The sequence below is a fragment of the Lepisma saccharinum genome, chromosome 12 (genome assembly GCF_977018435.1).
Source record: "Lepisma saccharinum chromosome 12, izLepSacc3.1, whole genome shotgun sequence".
Classification (NCBI taxonomy): Eukaryota; Metazoa; Arthropoda; class Insecta; order Zygentoma; family Lepismatidae; genus Lepisma; species Lepisma saccharinum.
In genome coordinates this window covers 90,279-113,801 of record NC_139240.1, presented here as the reverse complement: position 1 = coordinate 113,801, position 23,523 = coordinate 90,279, and the positions used below count along the sequence as shown (strand labels likewise).

Below are 23,523 nucleotides of genomic sequence, written 5' to 3'. Positions count from 1 at the left end.
TACTGACCAGTACAAAATTGTTATAGTTGTCAAAATGAAAACGATAAAATGCTGACGTGAATCATGAAATCATACCTTCGCCTCTTCTCAACATATACGTGAAACCAGAAGTATTGGGTTCACTGGCCAAACGAAACGAAACTATATATACATTTTGGCAGAAGGTATACTCTAATGAGTAAGGTTAACCAGAGGGTATACGGGGTATGTCACGTATACCCTCGACCACAGCCTTGAACCTAGGTATATGATGTGTACTGTACAAGCACATGTATTTAAACAGGATTCACATGATTTACCACCTTAGCAAGAAATAGTACTTGCACGCACAGACACATTCACACACACACACACACCATCACAAACACACACACACACACACACACACACACACACACATATAAACAAACGTCCTTATGAAACATGATTCCTTTGCTTATATGTATAATGTTTATTGTCTCTGCATCGGTTGTTTACTAATAACACAAGAACTCAATTAGATAGTAATAAATGTAACATGTCCTGCTCACATACAGTGTTCTTACACACACACAGACAGCTTCAGCAATGATCATTCCTCTAGTTCACACACACTCACATGTAGCTATCCCTGTCAGTCCAGACCACATCGTTGAACATTCCAATGAACCAGAAGCGTGTGGACGTCCTTAAACACCGTCCGAATGTTCTTTGTGTCCGTCGCTGTGGTGAAATGCCAGAATAGATTTCTATCACCCTGTGATTCGGCACTCATTATGCAATCCTGATTCTTCTGTTGATGAGTTCTCTTCGTGATGTCCTGTAATACAGTATATAGAAATTTGTTAGAACTGTTTTGGAATAAGTGCTTTACTCGACACAGGTGGAACATAAACGAACGTATGGCATAGTGGATATACCGTCAGTGACCTATAGTCCCGTGTACACATAACAACATTGTGATCAAAAGTATTGCCAACGATTGATATACAATCAACTGAATTATGGTTTTACATTAAATGTACATTTTAGTGTATGGCATCTAACTTTTTAAATTTGATATCTTCAAATAACTTGTTGCAAAAATAATCGTTCTTATAATAACAATGGTTTTGTTACTGTGACTATTTACAGATTTGGCTACAGCCGGATTGCGCACACTTTTCCGGTTATATCAGTGGTATCTGATAAGCTGTTGACAAGCTGTCACAATGTACAGGATCGCGCACAAAAAAATGAGGCGATGTTGTCAGATGTAAAATGTTCTCAAGCGGTTCTCACTTCTGTTGTGTTTGTTTGTAGGGACACGTGTTTTTGCAGTCATTAACCTAACCTAACTTTTGAATTTGAGTAAATTGCTATGATTTACTATTTTATTTCTAATTTCTCTCTTTCTTCTTGTCTAAAGAAAAAAATAGTTTTGCACACAGACTTTAAAGCTATCAAAGTGGCAACGTTCGATCAAAATCTGTGCGCAAAACTGGTCAGTGAGATTTGTGCGCAATCCTGGATCTAAAGTGCGCAATTCGGTTGCGGCGACAGATTTATGCAACAAAATATAGTAGCTACCGAAGCGTGTTTTGAGAGATAGCATTTCTACTTTTGAGAAGCTGATGTGACATAAGCAAATTTATAAAAAAATTACTTACCAAAAATAAGTCTCGTATGTAGCACCTTGCTTTCACGTATTCGTCATTTGGTTTTCCATCTGAAAGAAACATTCAAAAATACTAAGTATCATGTAATGGTAAGCTGTACTTGATTCACAAGACCAGTGGCGTATTTAAGAGCAAGCTATCAAGCCTCAGCCCTACCTCGTAAAAAATCGTTGAAGTGCATTATTTCTTCATCACGTTACGGCGTTGAAATTCTTATTTTGTAAACATTGCCCTTATATTATAAGTGACTGAAAGTACAAAAAAAATGGGGTGAACCCCTGACGAGCCCCCTCCACCCCCATACATTTAGGGGTTATGCGCTCATGCCCTGGCGCCTTTAATATATACCAAGACATCAGTTGTTTTGAATCGCCGTTCCCCGTCTTTGTGTGCGATGCACTTAATTGTTTAAGTTTTATTAAATTTTGCATGAATTTTATGTAATGAGTTGTTAGTACACATGTACCAGTTATTGGCTCTGTATGTATGGGAGTGCCAGTATAGCAACAGTTTACATATCAAGTTAAGCTAACCTGTGGTACAGTTACACAAACAATCGGGTTATGTGTTAAGTATTTCAACAATAGAATTAAAGAAAATGATATAGCTAACTAAAACGGTAATAGATGTTAGTGCATGTGTACATGAGATTACTACGTGAAATACAATTACGAAGACATTTTTGGATGTGTAGACTTGAGAAATATAACAAATGCCACTATAGTCTACAATGTTTACACTGGTACAATTCCCACCACTGTGTGATCTGTCGTCTGCCGGCTGTTGTTGCCAAAGGTGTTTTTTTGTGCCAAAATGGTGACTGGCCGTTCCGTACCACGAGTCTTCGAAAGATCGAGCAAGTACAATAATCTATTCAACCCCTTTAGGAGGAACATGAAATATGCTTCTGCTGTGAATGTGGCGACTGAGGGTTCAAATTTCCCTCCAAAAGGAATTGCGAGGTCTGCTTGTCAGAGAAGGAACCACGTGCTGCCTCCAGCCCTCCTGTAAGTCGATGAAAACACTCACGTGATAGCTGGCAAAGTCTTCCAGCAGACGATAGAGGCGGAAAGTGAACCAGAATGAATTTTCTGAGGTATACAAGGGTACTTTAACCCAGCCACCTTACGGACACAATAAATATATCACTGAGCAATCGCTTCCAGAAGTCAACTTGTGCAACGTTACAGATTCAATTAGATTTCACCTACCTTTAGGACCAAGTTTGTAAGAATCATAGTCTGAGAAGTAATCTTGCAGCCTTCTTCCTTGCCTGATCTTGGCTTCCAGGACATCTTGTTTGTTCAAAAATATTATAACACCAGACTCCTTCAAAAACCTGTAATAAATTCGAGATGATGAATACTAGTAAGTAATTATTTACAATGATTTAACCCTTTCGGAACGGGGCCTGTAGATGTCAGAAGTAACTCAAGGACGGACGACGAATATTTCGTCAATCAAATGTTTTGGTAATAAAAGTTTAATAAACAGGAAACCGAATTTTAACACACGGAATCTTTTTGGGTTTAAAATTTACTATTTGTAGTACTATTGTATTCGTATTCGCCTTTATATAACTTTGGGCAATCAGCGACTAGGGGCAGTTTGCCCAAATCGATGGGCGCTAGCGGATGGGAGCTAGCGATTTTTTTTTAAAAAAATTGGAAATTCCTTTGTCCTTTGCTTCCGAAAATAGGTACACATCGACATGTTTACCTTACAGAACGAAAGGCTTGGAAATTCTGGATAAAACGAGCCCTCATTTGCATGTTTCATGTTATTACAACGTTTTTAACGAAACATTTCCCAACATGTTACATTTTGCTTCAAATGAGCCCCGTCCTTGGGGGATTTCCATGCGTGATGAATATTTCGTCTACCGGCACGACAGGGTACAAAAGTTTTGAGCATTTCAATATATACTCATTGCAAGCCTATCAAAATTTTCTTGGGGTTAGATTAGGTTAAACTTTCGTTGTTTATTGATAGAAAATTTCGCTTAAGAATTAAGCGAAAGTTATTTATGTTCTTCAAATCAACGGAATGGCACAGCTTATTCCATATTCACCATAATGAATCAAATATGCTCCTCCATGTTTACGCTCAGCAACAAATAAAGGAAAAAAATTGTGTTGAAGATACCATATCTGTGTTGACTGACTCTCGATATGTACAGAACATTTGAGCGATAGAAAGACTTGCCAAGTAAGTACATGCGTTAAGTGGTTGGATTATGATCTCGTCACTAAAGTTCCCGAGTTCGAGCTGGGCATTGGTGTTCATTGTCAGTGCTGTTATCAATTTCATCTAATCGTCAGACATCCTCATGGTGGTGATCAGCCAAAACCTTGTTATTTTATGTGCTGGGGCAGAAATTCATGTTATGGGGGATATTGAAGATATTCGTTAGTGGCAGAAAAGCGACGCCGAATGAGAAAAATGCAAAATATACAAGTCATTTGCACCACAGATCTGTAATTTAATCTGAAACAAGCCAGCACTTGGGTGGTAATTTTACATTAATATCTTTTCTGCCTTTTTAATGTAATCACGATCATAGATGGATAATGGTAAGGTGAGATTGATGAAGGGACAACATAAAGGAATGCCCATGTCCAGTCCGGGACTCGAACCCAGAACACTCCATGGCGAGATCGTGTGGTGATCGCTCAAAGGTCTCAGCCACCGAGGCAGTTCTTATTAGTACTGAAAAATATGATGCTGAGTATATGATATGGACCACTCCTCACCTGCTGTTCCACACGCTTTCAAACAGCGTCATCGCTTCCTGGTATCTGTTCATCGAGGGATCTTCCCGTAGCGTTTGATCAAAGCTGCTGGAGGCAACCAGAAACAAAATGGCATGGATCCCTTCAAACACCTACGTATAATGAAACGGAAATGTGAAATCCAAACTTTCAGACAGTTTTTGAGAGCATTTGCTTAGTTTAAAACAGTGACGCCGCAAGGAAAAAAACTTGTGGAAGGGAAGAGGGGACAAGATAATATTCTGAGGTCAGTCAGATTAAGTATGCACCTAATAGCCTACCATAAAAATATGTACTTTTAGGATAAAGGGAAAAGTTCGCCTCCGTAACTCCCACTGGCACCGTCACTAGTTCACGAATAGCAAGAGTGCTAACCAGTAAAATATGAATAAAATGTAATATTTTTAATGAGAAATGTCAAGATGATAGCTGATTTACTTTTTCGTCAGTAAGAGCAGTGTTCTAATTGAAGGAAATTCAGAGGGGCATCACAACCTTCTTTTTACATTTCCAGATTTTGTGTATGAGCGCGGCAGATGTCTGTGCCAGTACAATTGATATACCATTCGAGTAGTCTCATACATTTCGATGTATAAATGATGCGTTGCAGCATGTTGTCCTTCCTTTAACCACTTTTCAGAAATTCTTTTCACATGAAAAAACGTCCACTGTAGTTTTAGTTGGAAGTGGTCGTAAAAATAGGCATTTTTGGAAGGAAAAAAAAACTAACCCCATATGCTAATGAAATTATAGGTGATTATCAATGTGGATTTAAACGTAAAAGATCAAACTACAGATCAAATTTTTCACATCAGACAGACACTTGAAAAAAAGTGGGAATATAATCAAAAAGTCAATCAGCTATTCATTGATTAAAAAAAGCATATGATTCGGTCGAAAGAAATAAATTATGTAATATATTAGTAGATTTTGGAATACCTAAGAAGGTTGCAAGTGTGATAAAAATATGCACCAGTGAAACAGAAAGTAAAATTCGTGTGGGTAATAATATGTCTGACAAATTTATAATTCATGATGGGTTAAAACAAGGAGATGCATTATCTCCATTGCTCTTTAATTTTGCCTTAGAATATGCTGTAAGGAAGGTAAAAGAAACTTAAGAAGGACTAAAATTCAATGGTGTGACTCAGTTGTTAGCATATGCAGATGATGTAGACTTACTGGGGGATGATGTGAATACAATTAAAAATAATGCTAAAATATTTTTCAAAACTGCTAGAGAGATAGGTTTGGAAGTTAAAAAAGATAAAACTAAATATATGTTTACATGCCGAAACCAAGTGTTAGGTAATAATCAAAATCTAATTATTGATAACAACTCGTTTGAACAAGTTTCAATACTTAGGAGTAATATTAACAAATGAAAATTTTATTAAAGAGGAAAAAAAATGTAGGCTTAATTCAGGAAATGCATTTTACTTCTCTCTTCATAAACTTTTGGCTTCTCGTTTAATATCTAAGAAACTAAAAGTTGAAATATACAAAACAGTAATTTTGCCTGTAGTATTATATGGGTGTGAAACGTGGTCCCTTACATTGAAAGAGGAACATAAATAGAGAGTATTTGAAATTAAGACCCTTAGGAAAATATTTGGACCTAAATGGGTTGAGGAGACAGGTGAGTGCAGAAGGTTACATAATTGAGAACTACATAATTTGTACTCATGTCCAGATATTATTAGAATAATTAAATCAAGAAGACTTAGGTGGGCAGGCCATGTGGCACGAATGGAGAGGAAAGAGTATTTTACAGGATTCTTGTTGGGAAAACAGATGGTAAGAGACCTGTAGGAAGGACAAGACGAAGATAGAGGGACAACGTTGAGATGGACCTAATGGATATCGGTAGGGATGGATAGGAGTATATAGATCTTGCTCAAGATAGGGACAGATGGAAGGCCTGTGTTGCTGCAGCCATGAACCTTCGGGTTTAAGAAGGCTAGAGAGTTAGTTAGTTAGTTAGAGCCTGAAAAGCGATTTAATTATAACATATCGACTATAGGATCAACACTTGATATTTCGAGAAATTCTTGTTCAATGCTAATATTCACTTGAGACTCATTATCTGTACAGACCAAGCCAGAGATGATTTTCTTTAAAATGTTTAATTATTAAGCTTTTCAAAGCCTGAAAAGCGTTTTAATTTTGACATTTCGACTATAGGATGAATACTTGATTTTTCGAGAAATACACGTTCAATGTTAATACTCGTTTGAAACTTATATTCTCTACAGACCTAGCCTGAGATGATTTTCCTAAAAATGTTGAATTATTAAGCTTTTGAGAGATTGAAAAGTGTTTAAATTATTACTTTTCGCGTATAGGATAAGAAGGTAATTTTTCGAAAAATAAGCGTTCAATGCAAGTACTCGTTTGAAACTCATTTCCTTCTCAGACCAAGCCAGAAATGATTTTCTTTAAAAAAGTGAATTATTAATCTTTTCAGAGTCTGAAGAGCGTCTTAATTATCACAACTCGCCTATAGGATCAAAACTTGATTTTTCGAGAAATTCGCGTTCAATGCTAATTTTTACTTGAGTGACCAATCATTAGTGACCAATCTTGAGATGATATTCCTTAAAATTATAAATTATTAAGCTTTTCAGAGACCGAAAAGCGTTTTAATTCTGACATTTCGATTATAGAATGAATACTTGAATTTTCCAGAAATACATGTTCAATGTTAGTACTCGTTTAAAACTTATATTCACACCAGGTGTAGTGATTTTCCTTAAAATGTCGAATTTGTAAGTTTGTAAGAGCCTGAAAAGCGTTTCAATTATCACATCTCGAATATAGAATAAAAACTTGATATTTCGAGAAATTCTTGTTCATTGCTCATATTCACTTGAGACTCATTTTCTATACAGACCAAGCCAGAAATGATTTTTTTTATAATGTTAAATTATTATGCTTTTTGGAGCTTGAAAAGTGTTTTAGTTGTGTCATTTCGACTACATTATCAAAGCTTGATATTTCGAGAAATTCACTTTCCATGCTAGTACTCGTTTGAAACTCATTTAATCTATAGACGAAGCCAGAGATGATTTTCTTTCAAATGTTGAATTATTAAGCTTTTTAGAGTCTCAATAGCATTTTATTTATCACATCTCGACTATAGGTTGAATACTTGATTTTTCGAGTAATTCACGTTCAAAGCAAATAATAGTTTGAAACTCATTTTCTCTACAGACATATCCAGAGATGATTTTCATTAAAATGTTAAATTATTAAGCTTTTCAAAACCTGAAAAGCGTTTAATTTCTGACATTTCGACTATAGGATGAATACTTGATTTCTCGAGAAATACACGTTCAATGTTTGTACTCGTTCGAAACATATATTCTCTACGGACCTAGCCTGAGATGATTTTCTTTAAAATGTTAAATTATTAAGTTTTTCAAGGTCTGAAAAGCGTTTTAATTCTGACATTTCGACTATAGGATGAATACTTGATTTTTCGAGAAATACACGTTCAATGTTAGTACTCGTTTGAAACTCATTTTCTACACAGACCAAGCCAGAGATGATTTTCTTTAAAAAGTTGAATTATTGAACTTTTCAGAGTCTGAAGAACGTCTTAATAATCACAACTCGATTACAGGATCAAAATTTTGATTTTTCGAGAAATTCGCGTTCATTTTCTATACTGACGAAGCTTGAGATGATTTTTTTTAAAGTTATAAATTATTAAGCTTTTCAGTGGGTAAAAAGCGTTTTAATTCTGACATTTCGACTATAGAATGAATACTTGATTTTTCGAGAAATACACGTTCAAAGTTAGTACTCGTTTGAAACTTATATTCTCTACAGACCTATCCTGAGATGATTTTCCTTAAAATGTTCAATTTGTAAGCTTCTAAGGGCCTGAAAAGCGTTTAAATTATCGCATCTCGACTATATTATCAAAACTTGATATTCCCAGTAATTCTTGTTCAATGCTAATAATCACATGAGACTCATTTTCTTTACAGACCAAGCCAGAGATGATTTTCTTTAAAATTTTAAGTTATTAAGCTTTTCAGAGTCTGAAGAGACTTTCATTATCACATCTCGACTATAGGATCAAAATTTGATTTTTCGAGAAATTCGCGTTCAATGCTAATATTCACTTGAAACTCATTTTCTATACAAACCAAGCTGTAGATGATTTTCTTTAAAATGTTGAATTATTATGCTTTTCAGAGCCTGAAAAGCGATTTAATTATAACATCTCGACTATAAGATCAAAACTTGATATTTCGAGAAATTCTTGTTCAAATCTAATACTCGATTGAAACTTTTTTCTCTACAGACCTAGCCTGAGATGATTTTCCTTAAAATGTTGAATTTGTAAGTTTCTAAATTCCTGAAAAGCGTTTTAATTATCACATCTCGACTATAGGATCAAAACTTGATATTCCGAGTAATTGTTGTTCAATGCAAATATTCACTTGAGACTCATTTTCTATACAGACCAAGCCAGAGATGATTTTCTTTAAAATGTTAAATTATAAAGCTTTTCAGAGTCTGAACAGACTTTTAATTATCACATCTCGACTATAGGCTTAAAACTTGATTTTTCGAGAAATTCGCGTTCAATGCTAATATTCACTTGAAACTCATTTTCTATACAAACCAAGCCGGAGATGATTTTCTTTAAAATGTTGAATTATTATGCTTTTCGGTGCTTGAAAAGTGTTTTTATTGTGATATTTCGACTACAGGATCAAAACTTGATATTTCGAGAAATACACGTTCAATGTTAATACTCGTTTGAAACTTATATTCTCTACAGACCTAGCCTGAGATGATTTTCCTAAAAATGTTGAATTATTAAGCTTTTGAGAGATTGAAAAGTGTTTAATTTATTACTTTTCGCGTATAGGATAAGAAGGTAATTTTTCGAAAAATAAGCGTTCAATGCAAGTACTCGTTTGAAACTCATTTCCTTCTCAGACCAAGCCAGAAATGATTTTCTTTAAAAAAGTGAATTATTAATCTTTTCAGAGTCTGAAGAGCGTCTTAATTATCACAACTCGCCTATAGGATCAAAACTTGATTTTTCGAGAAATTCGCGTTCAATGCTAATTTTTACTTGAGTGACCAATCATTAGTGACCAATCTTGAGATGATATTCCTTAAAATTATAAATTATTAAGCTTTTCAGAGACCGAAAAGCGTTTTAATTCTGACATTTCGATTATAGAATGAATACTTGAATTTTCCAGAAATACATGTTCAATGTTAGTACTCGTTTAAAACTTATATTCACACCAGGTGTAGTGATTTTCCTTAAAATGTCGAATTTGTAAGTTTGTAAGAGCCTGAAAAGCGTTTCAATTATCACATCTCGAATATAGAATAAAAACTTGATATTTCGAGAAATTCTTGTTCATTGCTCATATTCACTTGAGACTCATTTTCTATACAGACCAAGCCAGAAATGATTTTTTTTATAATGTTAAATTATTATGCTTTTTGGAGCTTGAAAAGTGTTTTAGTTGTGTCATTTCGACTACATTATCAAAGCTTGATATTTCGAGAAATTCACTTTCCATGCTAGTACTCGTTTGAAACTCATTTAATCTATAGACGAAGCCAGAGATGATTTTCTTTCAAATGTTGAATTATTAAGCTTTTTAGAGTCTCAATAGCATTTTATTTATCACATCTCGACTATAGGTTGAATACTTGATTTTTCGAGTAATTCACGTTCAAAGCAAATAATAGTTTGAAACTCATTTTCTCTACAGACATATCCAGAGATGATTTTCATTAAAATGTTAAATTATTAAGCTTTTCAAAACCTGAAAAGCGTTTAATTTCTGACATTTCGACTATAGGATGAATACTTGATTTCTCGAGAAATACACGTTCAATGTTTGTACTCGTTCGAAACATATATTCTCTACGGACCTAGCCTGAGATGATTTTCTTTAAAATGTTAAATTATTAAGTTTTTCAAGGTCTGAAAAGCGTTTTAATTCTGACATTTCGACTATAGGATGAATACTTGATTTTTCGAGAAATACACGTTCAATGTTAGTACTCGTTTGAAACTCATTTTCTACACAGACCAAGCCAGAGATGATTTTCTTTAAAAAGTTGAATTATTGAACTTTTCAGAGTCTGAAGAACGTCTTAATAATCACAACTCGATTACAGGATCAAAATTTTGATTTTTCGAGAAATTCGCGTTCATTTTCTATACTGACGAAGCTTGAGATGATTTTTTTTAAAGTTATAAATTATTAAGCTTTTCAGTGGGTAAAAAGCGTTTTAATTCTGACATTTCGACTATAGAATGAATACTTGATTTTTCGAGAAATACACGTTCAAAGTTAGTACTCGTTTGAAACTTATATTCTCTACAGACCTATCCTGAGATGATTTTCCTTAAAATGTTCAATTTGTAAGCTTCTAAGGGCCTGAAAAACGTTTAAATTATCGCATCTCGACTATATTATCAAAACTTGATATTCCCAGTAATTCTTGTTCAATGCTAATAATCACATGAGACTCATTTTCTTTACAGACCAAGCCAGAGATGATTTTCTTTAAAATTTTAAGTTATTAAGCTTTTCAGAGTCTGAAGAGACTTTCATTATCACATCTCGACTATAGGATCAAAATTTGATTTTTCGAGAAATTCGCGTTCAATGCTAATATTCACTTGAAACTCATTTTCTATACAAACCAAGCTGTAGATGATTTTCTTTAAAATGTTGAATTATTATGCTTTTCAGAGCCTGAAAAGCGATTTAATTATAACATCTCGACTATAAGATCAAAACTTGATATTTCGAGAAATTCTTGTTCAAATCTAATACTCGATTGAAACTTTTTTCTCTACAGACCTAGCCTGAGATGATTTTCCTTAAAATGTTGAATTTGTAAGTTTCTAAATTCCTGAAAAGCGTTTTAATTATCACATCTCGACTATAGGATCAAAACTTGATATTCCGAGTAATTGTTGTTCAATGCAAATATTCACTTGAGACTCATTTTCTATACAGACCAAGCCAGAGATGATTTTCTTTAAAATGTTAAATTATAAAGCTTTTCAGAGTCTGAACAGACTTTTAATTATCACATCTCGACTATAGGCTTAAAACTTGATTTTTCGAGAAATTCGCGTTCAATGCTAATATTCACTTGAAACTCATTTTCTATACAAACCAAGCCGGAGATGATTTTCTTTAAAATGTTGAATTATTATGCTTTTCGGTGCTTGAAAAGTGTTTTTATTGTGATATTTCGACTACAGGATCAAAACTTGATATTTCGAGAAATTCTTGTTCATTGCTAATATTCACTTGAGACTCATTTTCTATACAGACCAAGCCAGAGATGATTTTCTTTAAAATGTTGAATTATTAAGCTTTTCAGAGTCTGATGAGAGTTTTAATTATCACATCTCGACTATAGGATCAAAACTCGATTTTTCGAGAAATTCGCGTTTAATGCTAATATTCACTTGAGACTCATTTTCTATACAGACCAAGCCAGAAATGATTTTTTTATAATGTTAAATTATCCCTTTATGGACGGTTGTTGAATATTTGCAACGTTTCAATGTTAACGGTTTTCTGAACATCGAACTTACGTTTGGGTGAAACGGCCGCTTGTTGCATATCTGATACGCTCTATTGTTTGCGTTCAACAAGTGGTGGCACCTTGCGGCTTTTGGGTGAAATATACAGACTGGCTTAATTGTTCGCAGAGTCATGCATGATTAACTGCGTTATCCATAGAAGTGAGTATTTTTTTATTCTTTCTCATGTTAATTGTTAGTTATTACAAAAAATATTCTTGCTTTGTGCTAATATTATGTTTCAAGTTTGCAATACGTTTTAACGTCTATGTCCATGTAGTATTCTTTTTTTATAGGCATTTATCTTAATGTTACATATTTGATACATCCGACAACTAACCATAGTTTTTTTTCTTATCCTTCATAAGCAATTGTGAAACTCAATATTTTCCAAAAATTTCTTCACATTTAATTATTCTTCTGTTACTCGAAATAGTTGTTTGGGTTCTCAGGAAATATTTGTGAGATCACCCTATCATCATATAAACCAAATTTTTATCCCAAGGGTCTCTGACTTCACTTTGCAGATGTACGATTTATTATCCATACATTATTCAGCCCTTGAATTAGTTCTTTAATTTGTTTTCCCATCTTTTCAGGTAATGGACCCCTCATTGTTCTATGGCAAGAAGAAAGTGGTGTCCCCACGTCCTGTAGGAGCAGAAAATGGTGAAAGTGAAGACAGTTGTCTGAGTTCATCTGATAATTGTGAAGACATATTGAAAGTGGTGCGAGCTGTAATGAAAAAGTTTCTGAAACAGTAGCTGTGCATCTGGGAGGAAAGAAAACATTAAGTGGAAAAGTGTTCGTCCAGAAAATAGTGAAAGGGCTATTCTGGAGTGGTTAGGAAATATTCCTCCTTCAATGTCAATTCATGAACCAGAGCAGTATTTCAAGATTTTTTTCCACATTGTGGATCAATCTAACCTTTTTGGAGTTCAGATCAATCCTGGGAAACCACTATAGTTAACAAGTGCTGAATTGGAGCAATTTTTAGGTGTAAGTGTAGGGATAAGTAGTAATGTTGTACTTCGTCTGGCTGAGGTCAATCCTCCAAATGTCAACCATTTGTTGTATTTTGATAACTGGTTCAATTCAGTACAACTAATGAATGAACTTGCAAAGAGAAAAAAAATCTGCTTGTGTACAGCACGTCCAAATAGAATTGGGAACTGTAATTTCCTAAGTGATAAAGAACTGAAAGTAAAAGGTAGGGGAGTATTTGACGTAAAGTAAGCTATAATTGATGGTGCTAGTTTGCGTGCAGTAAAATGGATCGATAGCAGGCCTGTTGTTTTAACATCAACATTTGCCTCAGCCCAACAGGTTGGAAAAGTAATAAGATGGACAGACAAAAAAAAAAGAGAGAATTGATGTTGATTGTTCTCATTGGGGTTGACTTATTAGATTCTCTAATTGCTCTGTATAGAATTACGATCAGGTCTAAAAAATACTATCATCGTTTATTTTTTCACTTTCTGGATTTGGTAGTTGTTACTTCCTGGCTATTATACAGACGAGATTGTCAATTCTATGGTGTTCCACAGAAAAATCAGCTTTCACTTTTTGAATTCAAAGTTTCAATTGCAGATAGTCTTTGTAGGGAAGGGAAAAGCTTGTTGAAGAGAAAAGGACGTCCATCGACAAATGTAGACAGTGAGTACACAAGAAAGAAAATGAAGAGACATGCTTCAAAATGTATTCCACAGAAACAAATCAGAACTGACCAAATTGGCCATTGGCCAGTTTGTTCTGATAAAAGAGGGCGTTGCAAATTACCCAATTGCAAAGGCATGCCATACATACAATGCCAGAAGTGTATGGCGTATTTGTGTTTAGAAAAAAAAGAGAATCTGTTTTCTGATATTTCACACAGAATAAGGTAATTCAGGAACTAATTTAACAATTTTCCGTGTTAGAGGTGCCTGATGTCGCATATTTGTAACATTTCAAAATTTCATTTGAAAATGAAATATTTTGTATTTTTCATGTATATTTTTTCAAATGGTCCAATAATAAATGTAATGAGGCAGACATTTATTTTTTTACAATTTTGATTCATAATGCCGTCCATAAAGGGATAGGGAGTGGTGTAACGTTAGCACTCCCCAAAATAGGGAGTGGTATTACATTAGGGAAACACTATGCGTTAGCATCATACATGAAAGCAGTTAATACCTTAAAAAACTAAAAATAGGTAGTGGAATAAAAATACACAAAGTTGGCTTCATATTTACTCTTGCCACATTGTTTGCTGCACTTGCTGCTGTTGGTTCATTGGCAGGAGGAGCTGCTGCTATTACAAGTGCTGTTCATAATAAACAGAAAAATGATGCACAACTTGCGGAAATGAAAAGACATAATACAGTCATAGAATCAAAAACGTCTGAACCCTCGAACGTAATACTTGGCACTGGTACGCGAAAGCGAACTAATACTGTTACACGATAGCCTAGATCCAGAACAAAAAACTTGATAGGATTACGCCTCTTAGTAACTATGATATCATAAAATTGTGTAGTGGTATTAAAGGCTTCAGAGGTGTTTACATGATAGATGAATTACCGAGTAAACCTAACAATTATGAATGTGGTGTTGTTAATCTTGATGTCTCTAAAAATATAGGTACTCACTGGATATGTTATATTAAAGTTCGTGATGAAAGTTTTGTATTTGACTCATTTGGGGGCTTTCCTCCTAAAAATTTAGTAATCTATCTTAATAAGATCAAAGATCAAAGCGATCAGCTTAACAACAACAATATTAAATATAATAACGATAGAATACAAGGTTTTGATGAAGTTACGTGTGGTCATTTGTGTGTTACACTTTTAAAAATGTACGACAGGGGTTACAAGATTAAAAATATTTTATCATTATTAAATGCCGATAGACATATTTGGAAAGTGGCCGCGGTGGCTCAGTCGGTAACGCGTCTGACTACCATGCTAAAGGTCCCGGGTTCGATCCCCGGCCGGTTCAAATCCGGGAACTTTTCTAACGGTGGAAGCGGCCCCGGCGCCTACCCAGCGTCGAATAACATGGGTACCTGGGGGAAACCCTGGGGGGTAAAGGCGGTCAGGGGCGTGATGCTGATCACATCACCCCCACTCACGACCGGATCAAGAAAGTGTGGGGCGTTACCCCCACACCCCCTATACGCCTTCATGGCGTGGTGCTATGCACAGGGGAACACTTTACCTTTACCATATTTGGAAAAACTATTACAACCGGAAACCTTAAATTTAAGAAAAAATAATCTTACTAAATGGCATATGTATTCAAATTGTCTGAACGTAACTCCATCTTACAAAAAACCTTGACCCATCCTATCACTAATGACAATTTAAAAGTTGCACTAATAGGTTTTTATACTACATATCTCACTCCTAATATAACAAAACACAATAATACATTATCTTATGAAGAAAATAACGTTACAAAAGAATTGGTTATTCCACCTGGTCAATATAGTATAAACACACTTGAAGAATACATAAACTCACAATCATCATTCAGTTCAAAAAATATATCAATAAAAAGCAATGATGTTACTAACCGAGTTGAGATAAAATCACCATTCAAATTGAATCTTAACAATGCTGGCGGTGAAGTATTTTTAAAAATGTATCATGCGTACACAGAGATTAGAAGACTTGATGGTGTAAATAATGACTCATATTACACATTTGAAGAATTCATCGAAAAAAGACCCATGTATGTTATAGACTCAACTAAACGAATGAAAGTTGTAGATAAACAAAAACTAGTTTACATCTCATTTTTGATTTCGAAGAGGATGTGGCTGATAAAACTCTGTGCTATATCATAATGTTGAGCTACAACGTTTTACCGTATGATATAAAAAATCAACGAATCACTGAAAAGATTTAGATGGCGTTTGAATTTTGAAAATTGGTTAATAAGTAACAAAGACATTCAAGTTTTTATAATTTTATCCTTAGAGATAGGCACCCAACAACACATTAGGAAACTAGTATTTTGAACTATCTCTTTATATCCGTTTGAATTTTTAAAATCGGTTCATAAATAACAAAGATATTCAAGTTTTTATAATTTTATCCTTAGAGTTATGAACCCAACAACACATTAGGAATCTAGCATTTTCAACTATCTATTTATATCCGTTGGAATTTTTAAAATCGGTTCATAAATAACAAAGATATTCAAGTTTTTCATTTTGCCCCTGAAATTTTCAGAAGGTATGCAACCACGCCACACTTGCCCCTGAAAATATGCAACCCGCAATACATGGGTCCTCTGTCCAAAACTGAAGTCAGTTTGCCGAAATATCTAGGCTAATAGGAACCAAGATAATGCATTTCTTATTTCTGACCGCTGTATATACACACAACATTTTTGAATTTGGCGCGGTGCCCCTTAGGATTAGACCGCCTGCTCGACTATTGCAACATATTGCGCAATATATGTATCGTAGCAAATCTTCGCCGCCGTGACGGAAAAGTGAGAATATTTTACCTTATAGTGACATCTAGTAGAGAATTGTGGAACTTGTTAGATGTACACACGCACTTGGAACTATAAAAGACCGATTTATTTTTGCCTGGCTCTGTGGCTCAGGGAGTTAAGGCAACAGTCTAGTAAGCTTGTTTAAACCGATAACGTAGGTTCGAACCCGGCTGAGGAAGAACGAATTTATACATCCGGCCGGGTATAAATTTACTTCCACGTGACTGTTTAATGTTACTGAGTTATTGGTGGGCGAGTGAGGAAAGTCGGGGGCCCCTACAAGGTGAGAGCTGTGTGGGAGGATGCTAGAGCTCGTATTCAGATAGGAAAACCGATGTTGGGTGGAAAGCTATAGGTACACTTACAGACCTCAAAAAAAGTAGTTAGAAGAAAATTGAATAAAGGAAAAAACCTGGGTGTCCATCTGGGGGAAGATAATAAAAACCAGCGCTGGTCCTCTCAGATGGACATCCAGGTTTCTCCAAACACGGAGTTTTGCTTCCGTAAATAACAGCCTTGGTAAAAATTCATTGCATAACTCCATATCTCAACTAAAATTCACCACATAATCATAGATAAAAATCATTGCATAACTCCATATCTCAATTAAAGTTCACCACATAATCATTCATACAGAAATCGAACCTCTGGCGTGGACGTAAAGTCTCGTAAGTTAATCAAGTAATGAGTAAATGAAGGTCACTGGCGAGAGATTAAGTTCTCCCTAAACCTGTGTGGGAGTGTCTGCATATAAAATTACAGCTGAAACCTCTGGCTTGGACGTAAAGTCTCGTAAGTTAATCAGCTTTCAAAAAACCTAACTAAGGTAGTTAGTCTCTGGTGAGTTTTCCTCATAAGAGGTTTTTTAGTGGTCTTAAAAGGAATTTAATTCAAGTTCATTTATTGCCGATTTTAGCTTGTTTAAGATTTCCATGAACGAATGAGAATGTTTGGGACAATTGATATTAAATAATTGGAGGTTATTTCTTCCTGCTCTTATTAGTTGGTTAGAGAATTCGTTAAATTCATAGAATACGTTATCTTAAAATCAAAGCGATCAGCTAATAAATCAGATAATATACATTCAAATTATCAGGAGTAAGAAGATCAAAGATCAAAGCGATCAGCTATAAACAACGCCATTTATATTTCGGTTTCCTCCAAAAATAAAACTTCTCTAGAAAGTGACAAGAATATAGCAGAATTTTTACCTTGGTTTTTTAACGCTTTTTGCCCTGATTTTGGGTCTTTACCTTGCGTTTATTGGCGATTTTTGTCCTATATAAGGCATATTTTGAAAATTGTCCTCAAGTACCCCCTATAGTAGTTACTTTGAATAAAAATAAATTAACCTTGATTGTCCACATGGAATGACTCTTATCAACTTTAATAATATTGCTAATTAGGAATTAAAATACAATTCTCTTTTTCTTTTCATTCTCTCCGAAACATGGCAGACCTCAATTGTCGCATTTAACAATAAGAGCCTTTATATTAAGCCGCCAATTGTTGCGGGAAATAGGAAGAACATTATCAATACTCTCGCTTTTTTGATTTGTTGTTTTAAGTCCACTTTATGCACAGATAGGCTAATCGGTACTGGACGTACAGTTTAAATTGGGATTCGAACCACTGTGCATCCACAGGGTATCGAACTCGGGATCCCTTGATTACAAGACGATGACGTTTCCACTACGCCATCGGAGAGGCCAACTTCGAAATCTCAAGTGAAGTCAAACTTCTACATTGGTTTCTGATACGGAAAAGTATATTTCATATTACTCAAATCGTGTACATAGAGATCAACAAAGCAAAAATTGTTAGTGTTAGCAAAAGTTACTAAAATTAACTTTACTGACCAGTACAAAATTGTTATAGTTGTCAAAATGAAAACGATAAAATGCTGACGTGAATCATGAAATCATACCTTCGCCTCTTCTCAACATATACGTGAAACCAGAAGTATTGGGTTCACTGGCCAAACGAAACGAAACTATATATACATTTTGGCAGAAGGTATACTCTAATGAGTAAGGTTAACCAGAGGGTATACGGGGTATGTCACGTATACCCTCGACCACAGCCTTGAACCTAGGTATATGATGTGTACTGTACAAGCACATGTATTTAAACAGGATTCACATGATTTACCACCTTAGCAAGAAATAGTACTTGCACGCACAGACACATTCACACACACACACACACCATCACAAACACACACACACACACACACACACACACACACACATATAAACAAACGTCCTTATGAAACATGATTCCTTTGCTTATATGTATAATGTTTATTGTCTCTGCATCGGTTGTTTACTAATAACACAAGAACTCAATTAGATAGTAATAAATGTAACATGTCCTGCTCACATACAGTGTTCTTACACACACACAGACAGCTTCAGCAATGATCATTCCTCTAGTTCACACACACTCACATGTAGCTATCCCTGTCAGTCCAGACCACATCGTTGAACATTCCAATGAACCAGAAGCGTGTGGACGTCCTTAAACACCGTCCGAATGTTCTTTGTGTCCGTCGCTGTGGTGAAATGCCAGAATAGATTTCTATCACCCTGTGATTCGGCACTCATTATGCAATCCTGATTCTTCTGTTGATGAGTTCTCTTCGTGATGTCCTGTAATACAGTATATAGAAATTTGTTAGAACTGTTTTGGAATAAGTGCTTTACTCGACACAGGTGGAACATAAACGAACGTATGGCATAGTGGATATACCGTCAGTGACCTATAGTCCCGTGTACACATAACAACATTGTGATCAAAAGTATTGCCAACGATTGATATACAATCAACTGAATTATGGTTTTACATTAAATGTACATTTTAGTGTATGGCATCTAACTTTTTAAATTTGATATCTTCAAATAACTTGTTGCAAAAATAATCGTTCTTATAATAACAATGGTTTTGTTACTGTGACTATTTACAGATTTGGCTACAGCCGGATTGCGCACACTTTTCCGGTTATATCAGTGGTATCTGATAAGCTGTTGACAAGCTGTCACAATGTACAGGATCGCGCACAAAAAAATGAGGCGATGTTGTCAGATGTAAAATGTTCTCAAGCGGTTCTCACTTCTGTTGTGTTTGTTTGTAGGGACACGTGTTTTTGCAGTCATTAACCTAACCTAACTTTTGAATTTGAGTAAATTGCTATGATTTACTATTTTATTTCTAATTTCTCTCTTTCTTCTTGTCTAAAGAAAAAAATAGTTTTGCACACAGACTTTAAAGCTATCAAAGTGGCAACGTTCGATCAAAATCTGTGCGCAAAACTGGTCAGTGAGATTTGTGCGCAATCCTGGATCTAAAGTGCGCAATTCGGTTGCGGCGACAGATTTATGCAACAAAATATAGTAGCTACCGAAGCGTGTTTTGAGAGATAGCATTTCTACTTTTGAGAAGCTGATGTGACATAAGCAAATTTATAAAAAAATTACTTACCAAAAATAAGTCTCGTATGTAGCACCTTGCTTTCACGTATTCGTCATTTGGTTTTCCATCTGAAAGAAACATTCAAAAATACTAAGTATCATGTAATGGTAAGCTGTACTTGATTCACAAGACCAGTGGCGTATTTAAGAGCAAGCTATCAAGCCTCAGCCCTACCTCGTAAAAAATCGTTGAAGTGCATTATTTCTTCATCACGTTACGGCGTTGAAATTCTTATTTTGTAAACATTGCCCTTATATTATAAGTGACTGAAAGTACAAAAAAAATGGGGTGAACCCCTGACGAGCCCCCTCCACCCCCATACATTTAGGGGTTATGCGCTCATGCCCTGGCGCCTTTAATATATACCAAGACATCAGTTGTTTTGAATCGCCGTTCCCCGTCTTTGTGTGCGATGCACTTAATTGTTTAAGTTTTATTAAATTTTGCATGAATTTTATGTAATGAGTTGTTAGTACACATGTACCAGTTATTGGCTCTGTATGTATGGGAGTGCCAGTATAGCAACAGTTTACATATCAAGTTAAGCTAACCTGTGGTACAGTTACACAAACAATCGGGTTATGTGTTAAGTATTTCAACAATAGAATTAAAGAAAATGATATAGCTAACTAAAACGGTAATAGATGTTAGTGCATGTGTACATGAGATTACTACGTGAAATACAATTACGAAGACATTTTTGGATGTGTAGACTTGAGAAATATAACAAATGCCACTATAGTCTACAATGTTTACACTGGTACAATTCCCACCACTGTGTGATCTGTCGTCTGCCGGCTGTTGTTGCCAAAGGTGTTTTTTTGTGCCAAAATGGTGACTGGCCGTTCCGTACCACGAGTCTTCGAAAGATCGAGCAAGTACAATAATCTATTCAACCCCTTTAGGAGGAACATGAAATATGCTTCTGCTGTGAATGTGGCGACTGAGGGTTCAAATTTCCCTCCAAAAGGAATTGCGAGGTCTGCTTGTCAGAGAAGGAACCACGTGCTGCCTCCAGCCCTCCTGTAAGTCGATGAAAACACTCACGTGATAGCTGGCAAAGTCTTCCAGCAGACGATAGAGGCGGAAAGTGAACCAGAATGAATTTTCTGAGGTATACAAGGGTACTTTAACCCAGCCACCTTACGGACACAATAAATATATCACTGAGCAATCGCTTCCAGAAGTCAACTTGTGCAACGTTACAGATTCAATTAGATTTCACCTACCTTTAGGACCAAGTTTGTAAGAATCATAGTCTGAGAAGTAATCTTGCAGCCTTCTTCCTTGCCTGATCTTGGCTTCCAGGACATCTTGTTTGTTCAAAAATATTATAACACCAGACTCCTTCAAAAACCTGTAATAAATTCGAGATGATGAATACTAGTAAGTAATTATTTACAATGATTTAACCCTTTCGGAACGGGGCCTGTAGATGTCAGAAGTAACTCAAGGACGGACGACGAATATTTCGTCAATCAAATGTTTTGGTAATAAAAGTTTAATAAACAGGAAACCGAATTTTAACACACGGAATCTTTTTGGGTTTAAAATTTACTATTTGTAGTACTATTGTATTCGTATTCGCCTTTATATAACTTTGGGCAATCAGCGACTAGGGGCAGTTTGCCCAAATCGATGGGCGCTAGCGGATGGGAGCTAGCGATTTTTTTTAAAAAAAATTGGAAATTCCTTTGTCCTTTGCTTCCGAAAATAGGTACACATCGACATGTTTACCTTACAGAACGAAAGGCTTGGAAATTCTGGATAAAACGAGCCCTCATTTGCATGTTTCATGTTATTACAACGTTTTTAACGAAACATTTCCCAACATGTTACATTTTGCTTCAAATGAGCCCCGTCCTTGGGGGATTTCCATGCGTGATGAATATTTCGTCTACCGGCACGACAGGGTACAAAAGTTTTGAGCATTTCAATATATACTCATTGCAAGCCTATCAAAATTTTCTTGGGGTTAGATTAGGTTAAACTTTCGTTGTTTATTGATAGAAAATTTCGCTTAAGAATTAAGCGAAAGTTATTTATGTTCTTCAAATCAACGGAATGGCACAGCTTATTCCATATTCACCATAATGAATCAAATATGCTCCTCCATGTTTACGCTCAGCAACAAATAAAGGAAAAAAATTGTGTTGAAGATACCATATCTGTGTTGACTGACTCTCGATATGTACAGAACATTTGAGCGATAGAAAGACTTGCCAAGTAAGTACATGCGTTAAGTGGTTGGATTATGATCTCGTCACTAAAGTTCCCGAGTTCGAGCTGGGCATTGGTGTTCATTGTCAGTGCTGTTATCAATTTCATCTAATCGTCAGACATCCTCATGGTGGTGATCAGCCAAAACCTTGTTATTTTATGTGCTGGGGCAGAAATTCATGTTATGGGGGATATTGAAGATATTCGTTAGTGGCAGAAAAGCGACGCCGAATGAGAAAAATGCAAAATATACAAGTCATTTGCACCACAGATCTGTAATTTAATCTGAAACAAGCCAGCACTTGGGTGGTAATTTTACATTAATATCTTTTCTGCCTTTTTAATGTAATCACGATCATAGATGGATAATGGTAAGGTGAGATTGATGAAGGGACAACATAAAGGAATGCCCATGTCCAGTCCGGGACTCGAACCCAGAACACTCCATGGCGAGATCGTGTGGTGATCGCTCAAAGGTCTCAGCCACCGAGGCAGTTCTTATTAGTACTGAAAAATATGATGCTGAGTATATGATATGGACCACTCCTCACCTGCTGTTCCACACGCTTTCAAACAGCGTCATCGCTTCCTGGTATCTGTTCATCGAGGGATCTTCCCGTAGCGTTTGATCAAAGCTGCTGGAGGCAACCAGAAACAAAATGGCATGGATCCCTTCAAACACCTACGTATAATGAAACGGAAATGTGAAATCCAAACTTTCAGACAGTTTTTGAGAGCATTTGCTTAGTTTAAAACAGTGACGCCGCAAGGAAAAAAACTTGTGGAAGGGAAGAGGGGACAAGATAATATTCTGAGGTCAGTCAGATTAAGTATGCACCTAATAGCCTACCATAAAAATATGTACTTTTAGGATAAAGGGAAAAGTTCGCCTCCGTAACTCCCACTGGCACCGTCACTAGTTCACGAATAGCAAGAGTGCTAACCAGTAAAATATGAATAAAATGTAATATTTTTAATGAGAAATGTCAAGATGATAGCTGATTTACTTTTTCGTCAGTAAGAGCAGTGTTCTAATTGAAGGAAATTCAGAGGGGCATCACAACCTTCTTTTTACATTTCCAGATTTTGTGTATGAGCGCGGCAGATGTCTGTGCCAGTACAATTGATATACCATTCGAGTAGTCTCATACATTTCGATGTATAAATGATGCGTTGCAGCATGTTGTCCTTCCTTTAACCACTTTTCAGAAATTCTTTTCACATGAAAAAACGTCCACTGTAGTTTTAGTTGGAAGTGGTCGTAAAAATAGGCATTTTTGGAAGGAAAAAAAACAGTTATTTTTTCGCGGCATTCTTGGTTGAGCTTTTTTCGACT

The 23,523-nt window shown here is 35.6% G+C and overlaps 1 protein-coding gene across 1 annotated transcript in view; it reads right to left on the bottom strand.

The window, feature by feature from the left end:
* Positions 1 to 613: 613 nt before the first annotated feature.
* The window catches only part of LOC145996554 (uncharacterized), an 88,845-nt gene continuing 65,935 nt past the window's right edge, over positions 614 to 23,523 (bottom strand). Inside the window, exons 3-11 of the mRNA XM_083133054.1 lie at positions 22,739 to 22,869; positions 21,197 to 21,324; positions 19,977 to 20,035; positions 18,973 to 19,147; positions 14,243 to 14,313; positions 4,391 to 4,521; positions 2,849 to 2,976; positions 1,629 to 1,687; positions 614 to 799 (exon numbers count right to left, since the gene is read on the bottom strand). Coding sequence (XP_082989180.1) covers positions 614 to 799; positions 1,629 to 1,687; positions 2,849 to 2,976; positions 4,391 to 4,521; positions 14,243 to 14,313; positions 18,973 to 19,147; positions 19,977 to 20,035; positions 21,197 to 21,324; positions 22,739 to 22,869 — 1,068 coding nt within the window. The remainder of the gene's footprint in view (positions 800 to 1,628; positions 1,688 to 2,848; positions 2,977 to 4,390; positions 4,522 to 14,242; positions 14,314 to 18,972; positions 19,148 to 19,976; positions 20,036 to 21,196; positions 21,325 to 22,738; positions 22,870 to 23,523) is intronic.